Source organism: Falco peregrinus, unplaced genomic scaffold, assembly GCF_023634155.1.
Source record: "Falco peregrinus isolate bFalPer1 unplaced genomic scaffold, bFalPer1.pri scaffold_51, whole genome shotgun sequence".
In the NCBI taxonomy this organism is placed as follows: Eukaryota; Metazoa; Chordata; class Aves; order Falconiformes; family Falconidae; genus Falco; species Falco peregrinus.
The window spans coordinates 638,538-656,299 of record NW_026599615.1 but is presented as its reverse complement, the minus strand read 5'-3'; the positions used below and the strand labels follow the sequence as shown (position 1 = coordinate 656,299).

General features: G+C 52.4%; 2 protein-coding genes across 2 annotated transcripts; one reads left to right on the top strand and one right to left on the bottom strand.

The window, feature by feature from the left end:
• The first annotated feature begins 1,565 nt into the window (after positions 1 to 1,565).
• LOC129783541 (urocortin-3-like) lies at positions 1,566 to 2,036 on the top strand. Its single transcript, XM_055793490.1, has one exon. The coding sequence runs from the start codon at positions 1,566 to 1,568 to the stop codon at positions 2,034 to 2,036; it is 471 nt and encodes a 156-aa protein (XP_055649465.1).
• A 9,824-nt stretch (positions 2,037 to 11,860) lies between these two features.
• On the bottom strand, positions 11,861 to 14,277 carry LOC129783550 (tubulin alpha-3 chain-like). The gene is made up of 3 exons (XM_055793501.1): positions 14,085 to 14,277; positions 13,740 to 13,888; positions 11,861 to 12,887 (listed from the first exon to the last, which is right to left on the bottom strand). Exons 1-3 carry the CDS (start codon positions 14,260 to 14,262, stop codon positions 11,907 to 11,909), a joined length of 1,308 nt encoding a protein of 435 aa, XP_055649476.1. The 5' UTR covers positions 14,263 to 14,277; the 3' UTR covers positions 11,861 to 11,906.
• Positions 14,278 to 17,762: the final 3,485 nt, after the last annotated feature.

Genomic DNA, 17,762 nt, shown 5'->3' with positions numbered 1-17,762 from the left:
GTTTCAGGGACCGCGGCTCAGGGGGAAGAAGAGCAGGTCCAGGGTGACAACTCCTAGGGCAAGTGATTTGACTTGATTTTGATGGGTCTGAGGACATCTCCCCCACCCAGCAGCCCCTTATGCAGTGGTGCACAGCCTCCATACCCAGAAGATGCACATACTCCATCCCCAAAGACACAGACATCCATGGAGACCCAAGGGAGCCATCCTGCTCTGAAAGAACTTCCCACGGGCTTCCCCAGCCTCCCTGACACCTCCACACTCCTGTCCCCATGGGAAATAAATTAGCAGTTCGTGACCCCAAATCAGTGATGAAACCCCAGCCCCAGGCAGGGCCCTGCACCCCCGGGGACTGTCCCCTGGCCAGGGCTTGCCATGCGGTGCCCTTGCCACAAGGTGGGGTCTGAAGATCGGGAATGCCAGCACACCTCCAGGCGCTTGGAGGGGCCATGTGCCCTCAGGGCTGGCCCCAGGGACACTTTTCTGACCTCGACAGGGGCAAAGACCCTCACCATGAGATCCCCTGTGGCCTTTTCGGTGGTCTTTTTGAATGGTCGGGTGGGTATACAGGGCAATGGGTCGCTACTGGGAGAGACAGGACTCAGAGATGGGGAGGTTTTGTGGAGCAGGAGGGTTATCCCAAGGTTTTCAGTCCCCCTCAAGGCCCAGAAATGACTGTCTTTCAAGCAGGGAGTGACGCTGCTATGATGTTATTTTGGAGGTGGCCCCAGGTCCCCAGGCAGGGCTGTCCACAGGGGGACTGCACCCTAGATGGGCCATCAGATGGGGCAGCCCATCCTGAACGCAGGGTGGAGGGGGGTCCTGGGCATGGAGCCATGGGGTAACAGGCAGCCCTGGAGCACCCAGGGTCAGGGCTGGAGAAGGGACATGGGGCCATCACAGTGGACTGGTGGCAGATCACACCTCCAGCACTGGGGCTGACTGTCCCCCACTCTTCATGCCCTTTTCAGAAAGAGTTTTGTGAACAGGTGGAAGGGCAAGTTCTGGTTTCAAAGAGCACAGAAACATCTCTGGTGGCTTCAGACTGACCAGAGAGGAGCTGAAAGGAAAACCCACCTTTACAGCACCTGGTGGTACCCACAGTTACTCCATGGAGGAGTTAGCAAGGTAGAGAGGGCTGCAGGGAGGCTGCAATGAGATTCCTCCAGGCAAGGAGGTACCCACAGTAGAAACCATCTCTCCTGCAGCAGGCACTGGTGCTTCAGCAAATGGATGGCCAAATCCTTTCCTTCATGGAGACTGCAGCTTTGCAAAGCATTTTGGACATTCCACCTCCCACCCAGCACCCCAAAACCAAGGGCTGGGGGATTGCACCTTGGAGGAGGAGGCCCCAGGACAACTGATTCCCACCCACCTGTCCTAACCATTAGAGGGGATGGGGGAGACCTGGGAGGTGAAACCAAGAGTGCAGAATCTGGGAGAGGGACCCAGGTCTATGGGATGTGGGAGGATGGGGAGACAATGGTGCTCTATCCTGGGCCCGGCAGGATGCTCATGCCCATCTCTGCCCTCCCCTCACTCTCTCCATTGGGCAGGCCACCACAATGGCCCACACCAGGCTGCTGCTCCTCCTTGCCCTCCTCTGTGCTGCCGAGACTGGCCAAGCTCTCCACCTCTACAGCGCCGCCTCTATCTTCAGCTGCCTTAATGCGGCCCTTGCTGAAGCCCAGAAGAGCCGCCCAGAAGAAAACACCATCTTGGACAAGCGCAGTTTCGACTTGCCATCGCCAGAGGAGGTGTCAGATGAGGAGGTGGGGGAGGATGCGGTGGATGAAGAGATGGGGAAAAGGACGTTCCCAGGTGAAGGCCATTACAAATATGTCTCCCAGGCACAGGTAAAGGGGAAGACGTACCAAAACCGGGCCAAGAGCGACCGCCGCACCAAGGTCACCCTCTCCCTCGACGTCCCCACCAACATCATGAACGTTCTCTTCAACATCGCCAAAGCCAAGAACCTGCGGGCAAAGGCCGCCGCCAATGCTCACCTCATGGCCCAAATCGGGTGGCGGAAGTGACCCCCCACAGGGCAGGGGGGACTCAGAGCTGGGCTGGCTGCAAGGGGCCACCACCTGGCCCCAGCTTGCTGGCCAGACAGGACTGATGGCCGTGTACGATATCAGTGTTGTATATTTTTGACCCATAGAGCTACCTAACTTTCATACCTCTTCTTCCTCCTTCTCTCCTTCCCGATCTCCTCCATCCCTCCTCCTGGACATTTCCACGCGCGGGGAAGAGGCTTGTGTCTGCAGCAGGGCAAAGGGACGCATTGCCTCAGGAAGGTCTCTAATTAAAGCTACAATCTCTTGAGTTTCCAGTGCTTTGTTATCCCATCGCCTCCACTGGGTGCTCGATCAGGCCTGTCTGGGCCCACTGGGTTTCCAAAACCTCCCTCCAGCTCAACTTCACGGCCCTGTCTCCACCACCATCCAGACCCTACTCCCTCCCAAATTCTCCATACACAAGTTGTCCCTACACACAATCATTACTGCATTGGAAAGGGAAAAGCAAGAATGGGCAGGGGACCTCAAGAGGAATTTCCCAGTTTCCCCTTCTGGGGACTCTCTAGGTTTTAAGGTTGTTTTACAACCACTCCTTTCCCCACCAGCACCTTCAGCAGTTGCAGCTGGGACAGCATCAACCTTCCAATCCACATGGCCCTTCACAAGTGTTCCCAAGTCATCACTTGGCACTGGTCAGGGCCACCCCACGGCCTCAGGTGAGTCTGGACCCCAAGAGCTGCAGGTGCCTCCCTGGCTGCTCCAGATCCACCTCATGGGGTCTGTCCATGTTGCCCAGTCTATCCCTGCCCACCTTTCCCACCACTCTGCCTTTCCTGGTAGACCTCTGTACCGGTTTTTCAGTTGGTAGAGCTTCAGCTCCCTATGCGCAGACTTCAACATTCAACAACACAAACATTCACCCTGTTCTTTTCCACCTTCCGCTGAAGCCCAGCTCACCAAGCTCCCACCCCTTCACCTTAGACTATTTATCCCTTCCTCTAAATCTGCCATTCTCTTCACCTCCCAGCCCCGCTCCAAGATGAAACTTCATCTTCTGACCTCCATCTCTGCATGTAGCAGGCATGGGAGATGGAGAGAATTTGGCCTTTCTTTCCCAGAAGATGTTTATCAAAAGCAACAAAGCAGCTCCCACCAGCTCCATCTAGGGCATGGCCAGAGCACTCCGGGGGGACATTAAGAGGGGATAGATCTCCAGTTGAAGGGTTGGCAGATGGACTCACCAGCTCCATCTGAGGAGATGTAGGTGGAGGCATCTCCTCGCCGCCCCACCAAGCACCCAGAGGAGGCAACACAGCTGAATTCAGCCCCAGCAAGCCCATGCTCAGGTGGTCAAGGATCCTAGATGATCCACAGACCAGGGACTCAGGACCCAACCCCCAAAAGCAAAAACAAAAAAAAAGGAGTACACCAGGCCCTTCAGCATCTTCCTCTCATAGCACACATCTCCAGCAGACGACCCACCAACATGCCCACAGCATCTCTGTGCAATGGCCTCCTCCTGCCTCAGCTCCAAGGGTGTACAGGCGAGGTCTTTCCTTGTTGCAATCCGCTGTAGCCTTGCACTATATTGACCTTTAAGTACACTTTATGTATATAGCTTTATACATTTTTATAGCCCAACACCCTACACATCTATCCCCCACTGGTATGTTGAGCTCTCGTTCAGCAGGACATAGGCATTGTCCCCATTTTACACCCAGGGAAACTGAGGCACACACGCCCACTCACATCTGGTCAGGCAAAGCAGGGTACAGCAAAGTCAGACCTGTCTGGGCACCCAGCTGGACATACTCTCGTTCCTTTGTGGGGTCGTCCAGAGGTGCCCCAGGTTGTCAGAGTTCAGCCTTTTCTGGTGCAGAGATGTCTAGAGTAACCTTGGGCAGCAAGGAGCAACAGGGATTTGCTCAGAGCCGAGGGAGAAATCATTGCTCTGAGCAGAAAGTTGAAAAGACTTTCCCCTGTGCTCCCCGGTGAGCTCCAGTAAAGCACTGGTCCAGGCTGGGAACAGGCTTTTGTCCCCCACCAGCTGCCATGGGGATCTGCACCATCCCTGGTTTTGAGGTCCTTTTCCAGCACCAGGTTAGACAATGGGAATATCTCAGCCCCACTGGTGCCTGGAAATCAAAACATCACATGCCTGGGGCTCACGCTGAGTGAGCTCAGTGAGCTTCTGATCCCCTTTAATGAAGGCAATTAACATTGAAGTGACACCACGGAAGCAGATGAGCCAAGGTGTTTGCTGGCACCAGGCTGTGCTTGCACGTGCAAAGCTGAGACAGGGACAGCAGATACCAGCTGATAGTGAGTGATGGGGAAAGCAGAGATCCTCCATCCCCAGCTGCATCCCCGCCAGGGAGTCTCACACACACCCGGCACTGGCTTGGACGAACCCTCCCAAAATTAATCCTCCTTCTCAACCTCTGCCAAGCGAGACCAGGGGTTGCTTGGAGGGGCTGAAACACATGCAGATGTTGGAGGAGCCAGATTTCCTGAGGAAGCTGGATAGAAATAGGAGCACTGAAATCTCCATCAGCACCCATCTGTGCCTGGGAACATGTAGAGCCAAGGCTGCTGTGCTTGGAAAAGACATCATTGTTGATTGGGGTGATATGTGCAGTTTTGTAAAAGCCAGGTGAGGATTTGGTCTTTCCTGCCGTTTCATGCAGGAAGTCTTGGTATTGCACTCAAAAAGAGAGGTTTGCTCAGGCATGGGTGCACAGTTGCTGCACACTCACAACATACCTGCCTGCCTCCATTGCCAGGTCCCCTCCAGTCTCTTCATAATCCTTACCCCAGGCAGCCAGCTCTTCCCAGACCTCCAGGAATGCCCTCGTCCTCCTTCTCCTCCTCCACATGATAATGCTCAGAGGCTTCTTTCACCCACACCAGAGCAAACCAGAGATGCTGCAGTGATTTAGACAGCCCCCAAGGACAGCAGATCCTGAACCTCATCCTGGGATCAAGGAGGTCCCATGCCCATCTGGCTGAGGAAGGGATTCAGGCAGTGTAACTCAATGGGCATCAAGCATCTGGCCAAAAATGCACTCCCACTGTGCAAGGAGGTATCCACACTCACATCCATGGGGTCTTGGCTAAAAAAAACAAGATGATTTCCAGCAGCAACCACAGGCAGAGTTTGCCCATGCACCTCGGGACAGAGAGCAAGGGAACATGGCAGAGTTATATCAGGAGATGATCCCTAAGCAGGGTGGTGAGATGCACTTCAGGCTGCAGATACACCTAGAGGGAGCCATCCCTGGTGGCATCAAAGCCTGCTTCTGGGATGTCCTGTCCCATTCTTGGAATGTTTTGTCCCGCTCCTGGGATGTCCGGTCCTGCTCTGAGCTGGGCCAGCTGTAACCAACTCTTCCAGGAACAGGGCTAGCCCCGGCCACCCAGGAGCTCTGCATGGAACTCTGTCAACACGATTTGTGATATGAATAGGAGCACATAAAGATGCAAAAGCAACCCAATTATTTGAAGAAGGATAAGAAACTGCCCCCAGTTTCAGCCGCAGACCCACTGGCTGCTGGATGGGTGATTTGCTCTGCTCTATGTCCCTCTCACGTGCTTTTGCTGTGACTCTGGACTGTTGCCTTCCTGACCATTTTCTGTGAGTTGTGCCCTGGGGCAGTCCCATTTTCTGTTCCTCTTCTTAGAAGACCCCAACTTTCCCACTGAACCCAAGAGAGGTGGTAGGGCAGAGGGTAAACCACCCATATCCAGGGCACCAGACCATGAGACTTAGTAGGTCCCATAAAGCCCATCCCCATGTCTTAAGTCTAAATCAGATTTTACAACTTGTGTTTCTGGCCTCTGAGACATCCCATGTCCGTGAGGTTTTGCTTTTTTATATGCTGCACGGAGAATAAAACCATTGTCCATTTGCAAAGTGGTGGTCACATTGGTGCCCCTCAGTCCTGGCACTATGCCATATACTGTCACCTCTCTCCTTGTCTGTCCCAAGTCCCCCCAGACATCCATCAGCCCCACATCACAGAACAGCCTCAGCATCTCTGATGAATTTTTGCCACCTAACAGCTCTTATCCCTATCTTAGAGAAGGGACACTGAGGAACAGAAAAGTCCCATCTCCACCAGTGTTCCAGGACCACACAGGTCCTACATTCCCCTCTGGCAGTGAGGCCCATCTCCATGGGACAGGCTGGGGAGAGCTCCACTCTCTGCACTGTCAACGGCCTGGGGCCAGGAAAGGGGGATGCTGCAAAGTTCAGGCACAGCCAGGGTAGCTGGATTGCGTTCGATGGGCCAACACTGCCCTGGAGCTGGGAGAGCCTGGCTTCCTCATGGGGCACCAGTGCTGGAGAACCAATCCCAGCCCCATGACATCACCCCAGGGCAGGAGCCCCATTCTGCAACTCCTGTCCATCCCCAAGAGATTCAACAGACGTGCTGTTTGCATTTGGAAAAGGGCAATGGAACACAGAAAACACATTTCCAGCCCTGAGGATGGCAATGAAAGTTTTAAAAATTAGCATAATTCTTTAAATATATAAATAAATAATTCCACATGCTCCCCCACCCCCCCAAAAATAACCATTCAAAGCTCCTTTTCTGATTTCACAGAAAGTGCTCTTAGACATCGTAGGGAAAGCAATTCTGAATGAATATTTAAAAGCCAAAGAAACTCCAAACTCTATGGGTTTGCAGGTGCAAATCCTTCAAAGAACCTTGATTACCCCACATGGCTATCCCTCCTGGAGCAGAAACACCTGAACCCTTTGCCAGCAGGTGGCTGCACAAGGAGGGGACAGGAGGGACCCCTCTAGCAGAGAGCCCAGCTCTACCTTCTATAAAAAGCCCAAGAGGGAGGCAGATAGGGTGTGCTCTCAGGGAGGTGGTTCTAAGTGTGGTAAGGGGTCCTGGAGGTTTGGAGCAATGGTGAGTAGCTGTGGGTCTGCTCTCTGATAGTCAGGGCTGGTCCTGCCTGGCTCTGCAGGAGGGTGAGGCTGGCGATGGCTTTTTTTTCCCAGTGAGATGTTTTGCCCCTGGCTGTGTGCTTCCGTGGGTGTAAAACTGGTTGTGGGGTATGGGGGAGCGTGTGAGCCCTGGACAAGGGGTTCCTAAAGGCGCAGAGCTTGTGCTTGGGCATGTCCAGTGCTGGGTTGGCTTTGCAAATGTTGGTGTCCCCCTCTTCCTGACCTAGGGAGGGCTACTCTGCTGAAATGCCTTCAGACCTGTTTATCCTTCTGTGTGAAGATATTTTGAAGGCATTGCTGGTGGTATTCAATACATGACTGAGCTAGGTGCCCATCTGGTGCTGCTGTGGGGCTGGCGCAGACCTGGAACAGGGGATGAAGGTCTCTCCTTGTGGAGACTGGTTCAGCATCCCTGTTCTGTCCTTGGCGTTGGGGGTGGCTAAGGCTGTCCTGGGACTGTTTAGGAAGAGAAGTGCAGTGGTGGTGGCTGAGGGCTGCTATATTAAACACCAACACTCAGGGCAGGACCCTCTGCTGTAGTGGAGGATGTTGCTGCCCTGTGTCTGTGCTTGGTAGGGGTCCTGCTGTGCCAGGCTTCTTGCAAGAAGATAACTTGAGAGTTGCTGTGCTGGTGCAGTGTCCTGCCTAGGCCACAGCTAAAAGCAGATGGTGAAGGCAGACTAAGGTTTGGGTAAGCCCATCTGACACTTTCTTATCTTGTAGCTCAGGGCTTCTTGAAATGGACGTGGTTTTTTTCCCTTAGTAAGCCTCAGTAGAAGTCTCTAGTCCAGTCTCTTTGAGCCCAAAAGCCTGGGTTTCACAGCCTCCCGTGTCAAGGAGTTCAACAGCACAACCACACTTTCTGTACAGGGACTCCTCTCTAGCCAAGCCAAGAGCAGTTGCTTTATGGGGCAATTACTAGTCTTGTATGGAGGTAATGAAGAAATGCTCTCTTGCTTGGATTCTCTCCAGCTGTCTCTAATCAGTGATCCTGCATAGCTGTATCTAATCTAAATGGAGATGAGAAACTACTCTGACAGTCAGTTCTTGAAGCTCAACAGCACTGGCTTCTCCCATCAGAGAGAAGCAGAGGGCTGCTGCTGCTGTCTGAGCCGGGAGAAGTCTGCCTGTACCTCCCTGGGAGGAGCATGGTGGGAGTGTTCCCACTGCTGCCTAAGGCTGGCTGGGCTGAATCATTCCCTCCTCTGCAGCTGAGAGCACCAGATACAGTACCTGGGAAGGCTGTCTGTGCCCTGTCTCCTGCCCCAAGGCAGGATCAGCAAAGCAAAGAGAAGAAACCATGAGCAGTTGGACCTGATAGCCACCATGTACTGTAGATTCAGCAGCTGGGCGTGGTGGCCTGCTTCTTGTAACAGGGCTCTTGAGCAATATGAGTGTTGGGATGCGGAGGGACCTGCCACAACACCCTGCTCTCTGCATCTGCCTTGCTGGGAGATTGCAGCATCTCTCTGAAGTGCTAATGCTTATTTGTGGGTTGTTCGGCAGCTCTCGGGTGCCTGCTACAGAGAAAGTGTCCTGGCTGCCACCAAGCTGGGTTAATGTTCCTCTTGTCCATAGGTTGTTAGCCACATGCTCTATAAAGACATTCAGAAGTGCCCGCTTTAGTCTAATTCCTCAGTGTACACTCCTAACTTTCTCTTCTCTTCTCTCCCATTCCTGTGCAGAGGGAGTGTATTTCTATCCATATTGGCCAGGCTGGTGTCCAGATGGGCAATTCCTGTTGGGAATTATATTGCCTGGAGCACGGGATTGAGCCAGATGGATTCTTCCCCAGTGAATTCCCAGGGCAAGCAGACTCTTCCTTTGGGACCTTCTTCAGTGAGACAGGATCAGGGAAGTATGTACCCAGGGCAATATTTGTTGACCTAGAGTCTACTGTCATTGGTAAGTCATGGAAGGTCTCCAAAACTCTTGGCGGTGGGGGCAATAACTTCTCTGTACCTGAAGTGTGGTGTTGGCCACCTAAACTCTTGGAAGCTAGCAGCCTCACCATGTAAAACTGTGGACAGCCCTGCCTGGGGACCTGGGGCCACCTCCAAAATAACATCATAGCAGCGTCACTCCCTGCTTGAAAGACAGTCATTTCTGGGCCTTGAGGGGGACTGAAAACCTTGGGATAACCCTCCTGCTCCACAAAACCTCCCCATCTCTGAGTCCTGTCTCTCCCAGTAGCGACCCATTGCCCTGTATACCCACCCGACCATTCAAAAAGACCACCGAAAAGGCCACAGGGGATCTCATGGTGAGGGTCTTTGCCCCTGTCGAGGTCAGAAAAGTGTCCCTGGGGCCAGCCCTGAGGGCACATGGCCCCTCCAAGCGCCTGGAGGTGTGCTGGCATTCCCGATCTTCAGACCCCACCTTGTGGCAAGGGCACCGCATGGCAAGCCCTGGCCAGGGGACAGTCCCCGGGGGTGCAGGGCCCTGCCTGGGGCTGGGGTTTCATCACTGATTTGGGGTCACGAACTGCTAATTTATTTCCCATGGGGACAGGAGTGTGGAGGTGTCAGGGAGGCTGGGGAAGCCCGTGGGAAGTTCTTTCAGAGCAGGATGGCTCCCTTGGGTCTCCATGGATGTCTGTGTCTTTGGGGATGGAGTATGTGCATCTTCTGGGTATGGAGGCTGTGCACCACTGCATAAGGGGCTGCTGGGTGGGGGAGATGTCCTCAGACCCATCAAAATCAAGTCAAATCACTTGCCCTAGGAGTTGTCACCCTGGACCTGCTCTTCTTCCCCCTGAGCCGCGGTCCCTGAAACTGCTGTCACTTTAACTGTCCATCACCGTCCTGTGGAGGGGGAGACTGGGACAGGTTTATCCCCTTAACCCTGCCCTTTGCAGTCCCTCAGAGGGGGAGAATGGGGCAGGTCGTACAGGCAGGATTTGAAGGACCTGTTTAATTTCCACTCCTTTGCCTCGCATGCCCCTGCACAAAACCCCACAGAGACACACACACACACACCCCCCCCCCAGGCAACAGCCACCCCCTTAACTCTGCCCTGTGTCCAGAAGAGAGACAGAGGACATGCAGCAGCCATGGCACGACCCAGGCAGCACGGGGGAGGAAACCTTTCCCCAGGCACACAGCCCCCATGCAAGAGCAATTCAGGGCCCAAACCTCTCCTTCCTTCAGCCCCAGTTCAGACATGTAAACACTGGGACTTAGTTTTTTGCTTGCAAAAGCTTAACAGGATGAAGATCTTTCTCCTACCCCAAAACCTCCCCCTTTGCAGCTGCGTTTCAGCCTCAGAAGGAACAGTCCCCCTCACAAAAAAAAAAAAAAAAAAAGAAAATCCTGGCAGCCCCTGCTAGCAGGGTGGGTGGCATGAATTTAGAGGCTGCTAAATTTCTCACCCTTGTCTACAACCCCTGCTCTCCCTGGGACCCTGGTCCTGAGCTGCTGGGTGGAGAGGCAGAATATCTTCAAAAGGCCTTGCAGAGCCCTCAGGATCATGACCCTCCCCAAGAGCAGTGGGCCATACCTAACATTTTCACTGAGGTAATTTCATAGCAGCGAGTTGAGCACAGAGGAGGCTTCAGCCCAACAGTAGATGGGAGGACCCATCTACTGTCTATTCATGCTCCCAGCACCCTGGTTTTTTAGGCTAACTGCAGCTAACAATGAGCTCTGGGCTCTTTCCACCTCCCAATTATAGGAGGCAGCAACACATCTCCATCCTTCTAACCATCCCTGGCTGTACCTGCCAGTGCATCACTTTGGGAACATCTCCAGAATCACATCCCCATTAGGACAGAGGGCAGCTGTAGCTACAGGGTATGGAGGAGGTCTGGGGCAGAGGGAGACTGACTTCACTTTGAGACAGAACCCAGCATTAAAATGAGGAGTGGGTATACAACAAACAAATATGGTGTATAACTCCATGCAGCATGGAGCCAGCCATTCTCCTACCCCACAGGCTTATGAACACTCCTTCTCTATATCTTATCAGAGGCTTTTCATGGCTTTTCCTCCTGAGCCACTCCATCACATTGGCCTGGCACACCTCCTCAGGGCAAACTCCAACCCCAGGTGCACAGGACTGAGCTCATGCTTGCACCAACCCCTGAGCAAGACCCCAGTCTACAGCTACAGCACTGCTCCACCAGCCAGTACTTGCTCGGGCAACAAACAGGCTTTACCAAAGATGGTGAGGTAAAGCCCCACCAGAAAAGTACTTTTTGCCCAGGTGCCACTCCCTGTAATGGCACTGGTCAAACTGGGGGTTCCCTGTTCTCCCAGACATGCTTCCTCCGAGCTGCTCTTGGTGGCAAGAAGAACAGCATCCAGCTCCAGACAGACAAGTCCCTGCAGGATATAAGACACTTGCCTCACAGCAATAATTATTGTTGATGATCCTTACAGATGACCTGCCCAGAGCACACTCTTATCAGCATTTGCTGTTCTCCCCAGGACAACATCCACACAGAAGGGACCACCCCACAGAATAAATCTTCATTAAGTCCAAAGAACTCAGAGAAAGAAAATCTTTATTCAAATAAAAAAAAAAAAAAAAGACAGTTGCATAGAAGTATACAGGTGCATTTCTAAGTAAAAGGTGCTTTTACAGTAAAAGCTAGAGCAAGAGTTTGCCATTTTAGCCAAAGCAGGCAGCTTGCAACATTCCCCTGGATTAGAAATCCAGATCCTCTGCCTAGGCAGGATGCGTCCCCAGCACTAAGTCAGGCACCTATTCAGCTTCACTCATCAATAAACAGCAGTGTGATAAAGCTCAAGACACCCATGCTACAGAAGTGCACTATGAGAGCATAAACTATGCAAGCAGAAAAGGTATAATACGTCAAACAGTAGCATTGCTGTTCAGGACAACCCTTTAGCACCTCCAGGCACTCAGAACCAATTTAGCCTTATGACAGAGGACTGACTTCATTAAGAACAGACTGCAGTTCATTAATACTCATCCTCATCAGCCTCATCTTCTCCATCTGCAGAGTCCCTGCCAACCTCCTCATAATCCTTCTCCAGGGCAGCCAGGTCCTCTCTGGCCTCTGAAAACTCCCCCTCCTCCATGCCCTCCCCCACATACCAGTGCACAAAGGCTCGCTTGGCATACATCAGGTCAAACTTGTGGTCCAGACGGGCCCATGCCTCCGCAATGGCCGTGGTGTTGCTCAGCATGCACACAGCCCGCTGCACCTTGGCCAGGTCTCCCCCAGGCACCACCGTGGGAGGCTGGTAGTTGATACCCACCTTGAAGCCTGTGGGGCACCAGTCCACAAACTGGATCGACCGGCGTGTTTTAATGGCTGCAATGGCTGCATTCACATCCTTGGGCACCACGTCACCTCGGTACAGCAGGCAGCATGCCATGTACTTGCCACGGCGTGGGTCACACTTCACCATCTGGTTGGAGAACTCAAAGCAAGCATTGGTGATCTCCGGCACAGACAGCTGCTCATGGTAGGCTTTCTCCGCAGAGATGATGGGTGCATAGGTTGTGAGCGGGAAGTGTATCCGTGGGTAGGGCACCAGGTTGGTCCGAAACTCAGTCAGGTCAACATTCAGAGCACCATTGAATCTCAAGGAGGCAGTGACTGACGAGACTATCTGCCCAATCAGCCTGTTGAGGTTGGTGTAGGTGGGACGCTCAATGTCCAGGTTGCGGTTGCAGATGTCATAGATGGCTTCGTTGTCCACCATGAAGGAGCAGTCCGAGTGCTCCAGGGTAGTGTGGGTGGTGAGGATAGAGTTGTAGGGCTCCACCACTGCTGTGGAGACCTGTGGGGCTGGGTACACAGAGAACTCCAGCTTGGACTTCTTGCTGTACTCCACAGAGAGCCGTTCCATGAGAAGGGAGGTGAACCCAGAGCCTGTGCCTCCCCCAAAGCTATGGGAGACCAGGAATCCTTGGAGGCCACTGCACTGCTCAGTCTGGAGCACCAGGGAAAGAACCAGAAGGACCGAGTTAATGGAGTTATTGTGGTGTCCTTGGATTTAAGCTAAAGTTCTGTGTTTAACCATCAAGATCAAGTCTTTGGGCGTTTGTGGGTTTTGGTTTTTTTTGGGTTTTTTTGGTTTTGGTTTTTTTTTTTTTTTTTTTTTTTTTTTACTGCTTACACACAACCCTCTCACTTCTAGAAGGTGGGATCTGTTAGACACAGCAAATTAAGCTGCTTTTACATTATCTTCTACTTTTGGAGGAAAGGAGGCCTGGCCTGAGGGAGTGACATATTAGGTCAGAGAGACTCACAATACTAACAGTCAAGAAGATTAGGAGAAGTCTGAAAGTCACTACAAGTTTCCACTTAAATCAAGTGTTATCACAGCACTTCTGAGGTCTGTGTGGGTGAAACCTTATGCTCCAGACACTATCACACTAGGGAAGAGAGGTCTAAGGGGAGCCACTATCCAGAAGCTGAGATGTGACATTGTTTGGGATAAGATTTTGGATCAGGATTGACACAGCAAACCCTACACACATTAGGGGAAAGCCCTCTTGCCTGGACAGTCAAGTCGCAGCTGCTTCTTTTCCTGCTTAAGCTGGGGGCATCTTGAGTCCCTGGTTTTCCCCTTAAGTCCCAAGCAGCAAGGCCTACACCCACAGGCATCCCATTGTGTTGCTCCAGGTCACAGTGGCATTTTCAAGCCAACCAAGATATGCTTGGTTTAGTCTCACCACTGCCTCCCTCTCTCCACTCCAGCCACCCAGCCCATTGCATCTCTTGACAGCCAGGGCAAAAGCAACCAGAGCGCTATGCAGACGACCCTCCACAAGGTTTTTACCATTTTACGAGCTCTGTCAACAACAGAGTCAATGATCTCCTTCCCAACGGTGTAGCGGCCCCGAGCATAGTTGTTGGCAGCATCTTCTTTGCCACTGATGAGCTGCTCTGGGTGGAAGAGCGTGCGGTAGATCCCAGTCCTGATCTCATCTGGAGGGGATTGAGATCTCATGAGTGTCACTAGCATAAGATCTGCTGTCTACCAAGTTACTTGCACTAATTTAGATGCAGTTTTACATGGTGAGGCTGCTAGCTTCCAAGAGTTTAGGTGGCCAACACCACACTTCAGGTACAGAGAAGTTATTGCCCCCACCGCCAAGAGTTTTGGAGACCTTCCATGACTTACCAATGACAGTAGACTCTAGGTCAACAAATATTGCCCTGGGTACATACTTCCCTGATCCTGTCTCACTGAAGAAGGTCCCAAAGGAAGAGTCTGCTTGCCCTGGGAATTCACTGGGGAAGAATCCATCTGGCTCAATCCCGTGCTCCAGGCAATATAATTCCCAACAGGAATTGCCCATCTGGACACCAGCCTGGCCAATATGGATAGAAATACACTCCCTCTGCACAGGAATGGGAGAGAAGAGAAAGTTAGGAGTGTACACTGAGGAATTAGACTAAAGCGGGCACTTCTGAATGTCTTTATAGAGCATGTGGCTAACAACCTATGGACAAGAGGAACATTAACCCAGCTTGGTGGCAGCCAGGACACTTTCTCTGTAGCAGGCACCCGAGAGCTGCCGAACAACCCACAAATAAGCATTAGCACTTCAGAGAGATGCTGCAATCTCCCAGCAAGGCAGATGCAGAGAGCAGGGTGTTGTGGCAGGTCCCTCCGCATCCCAACACTCATATTGCTCAAGAGCCCTGTTACAAGAAGCAGGCCACCACGCCCAGCTGCTGAATCTACAGTACATGGTGGCTATCAGGTCCAACTGCTCATGGTTTCTTCTCTTTGCTTTGCTGATCCTGCCTTGGGGCAGGAGACAGGGCACAGACAGCCTTCCCAGGTACTGTATCTGGTGCTCTCAGCTGCAGAGGAGGGAATGATTCAGCCCAGCCAGCCTTAGGCAGCAGTGGGAACACTCCCACCATGCTCCTCCCAGGGAGGTACAGGCAGACTTCTCCCGGCTCAGACAGCAGCAGCAGCCCTCTGCTTCTCTCTGATGGGAGAAGCCAGTGCTGTTGAGCTTCAAGAACTGACTGTCAGAGTAGTTTCTCATCTCCATTTAGATTAGATACAGCTATGCAGGATCACTGATTAGAGACAGCTGGAGAGAATCCAAGCAAGAGAGCATTTCTTCATTACCTCCATACAAGACTAGTAATTGCCCCATAAAGCAACTGCTCTTGGCTTGGCTAGAGAGGAGTCCCTGTACAGAAAGTGTGGTTGTGCTGTTGAACTCCTTGACACAGGAGGCTGTGAAACCCAGGCTTTTGGGCTCAAAGAGACTGGACTAGAGACTTCTACTGAGGCTTACTAAGGGAAAAAAACCACGTCCATTTCAAGAAGCCCTGAGCTACAAGATAAGAAAGTGTCAGATGGGCTTACCCAAACCTTAGTCTGCCTTCACCATCTGCTTTTAGCTGTGGCCTAGGCAGGACACTGCACCAGCACAGCAACTCTCAAGTTATCTTCTTGCAAGAAGCCTGGCACAGCAGGACCCCTACCAAGCACAGACACAGGGCAGCAACATCCTCCACTACAGCAGAGGGTCCTGCCCTGAGTGTTGGTGTTTAATATAGCAGCCCTCAGCCACCACCACTGCACTTCTCTTCCTAAACAGTCCCAGGACAGCCTTAGCCACCCCCAACGCCAAGGACAGAACAGGGATGCTGAACCAGTCTCCACAAGGAGAGACCTTCATCCCCTGTTCCAGGTCTGCCCCAGCCCCACAGCAGCACCAGATGGGCACCTAGCTCAGTCATGTATTGAATACCACCAGCAATGCCTTCAAAATATCTTCACACAGAAGGATAAACAGGTCTGAAGGCATTTCAGCAGAGTAGCCCTCCCTAGGTCAGGAAGAGGGGGACACCAACATTTGCAAAGCCAACCCAGCACTGGACATGCCCAAGCACAAGCTCTGCGCCTTTAGGAACCCCTTGTCCAGGGCTCACACGCTCCCCCATACCCCACAACCAGTTTTACACCCACGGAAGCACACAGCCAGGGGCAAAACATCTCACTGGGAAAAAAAAGCCATCGCCAGCCTCACCCTCCTGCAGAGCCAGGCAGGACCAGCCCTGACTATCAGAGAGCAGACCCACAGCTACTCACCATTGCTCCAAACCTCCAGGACCCCTTACCACACTTAGAACCACCTCCCTGAGAGCACACCCTATCTGCCTCCCTCTTGGGCTTTTTATAGAAGGTAGAGCTGGGCTCTCTGCTAGAGGGGTCCCTCCTGTCCCCTCCTTGTGCAGCCACCTGCTGGCAAAGGGTTCAGGTGTTTCTGCTCCAGGAGGGATAGCCATGTGGGGTAATCAAGGTTCTTTGAAGGATTTGCACCTGCAAACCCATAGAGTTTGGAGTTTCTTTGGCTTTTAAATATTCATTCAGAATTGCTTTCCCTACGATGTCTAAGAGCACTTTCTGTGAAATCAGAAAAGGAGCTTTGAATGGTTATTTTTGGGGGGTGGGGGAGCATGTGGAATTATTTATTTATATATTTAAAGAATTATGCTAATTTTTAAAACTTTCATTGCCATCCTCAGGGCTGGAAATGTGTTTTCTGTGTTCCATTGCCCTTTTCCAAATGCAAACAGCACGTCTGTTGAATCTCTTGGGGATGGACAGGAGTTGCAGAATGGGGCTCCTGCCCTGGGGTGATGTCATGGGGCTGGGATTGGTTCTCCAGCACTGGTGCCCCATGAGGAAGCCGGGCTCTCCCAGCTCCAGGGCAGTGTTGGCCCATCGAACGCAATCCAGCTACCCTGGCTGTGCCTGAACTTTGCAGCATCCCCCTTTCCTGGCCCCAGGCCGTTGACAGTGCAGAGAGTGGAGCTCTCCCCAGCCTGTCCCATGGAGATGGGCCTCACTGCCAGAGGGGAATGTAGGACCTGTGTGGTCCTGGAACACTGGTGGAGATGGGACTTTTCTGTTCCTCAGTGTCCCTTCTCTAAGATAGGGATAAGAGCTGTTAGGTGGCAAAAATTCATCAGAGATGCTGAGGCTGTTCTGTGATGTGGGGCTGATGGATGTCTGGGGGGACTTGGGACAGACAAGGAGAGAGGTGACAGTATATGGCATAGTGCCAGGACTGAGGGGCACCAATGTGACCACCACTTTGCAAATGGACAATGGTTTTATTCTCCGTGCAGCATATAAAAAAGCAAAACCTCACGGACATGGGATGTCTCAGAGGCCAGAAACACAAGTTGTAAAATCTGATTTAGACTTAAGACATGGGGATGGGCTTTATGGGACCTACTAAGTCTCATGGTCTGGTGCCCTGGATATGGGTGGTTTACCCTCTGCCCTACCACCTCTCTTGGGTTCAGTGGGAAAGTTGGGGTCTTCTAAGAAGAGGAACAGAAAATGGGACTGCCCCAGGGCACAACTCACAGAAAATGGTCAGGAAGGCAACAGTCCAGAGTCACAGCAAAAGCACGTGAGAGGGACATAGAGCAGAGCAAATCACCCATCCAGCAGCCAGTGGGTCTGCGGCTGAAACTGGGGGCAGTTTCTTATCCTTCTTCAAATAATTGGGTTGCTTTTGCATCTTTATGTGCTCCTATTCATATCACAAATCGTGTTGACAGAGTTCCATGCAGAGCTCCTGGGTGGCCGGGGCTAGCCCTGTTCCTGGAAGAGTTGGTTACAGCTGGCCCAGCTCAGAGCAGGACCGGACATCCCAGGAGCGGGACAAAACATTCCAAGAATGGGACAGGACATCCCAGAAGCAGGCTTTGATGCCACCAGGGATGGCTCCCTCTAGGTGTATCTGCAGCCTGAAGTGCATCTCACCACCCTGCTTAGGGATCATCTCCTGATATAACTCTGCCATGTTCCCTTGCT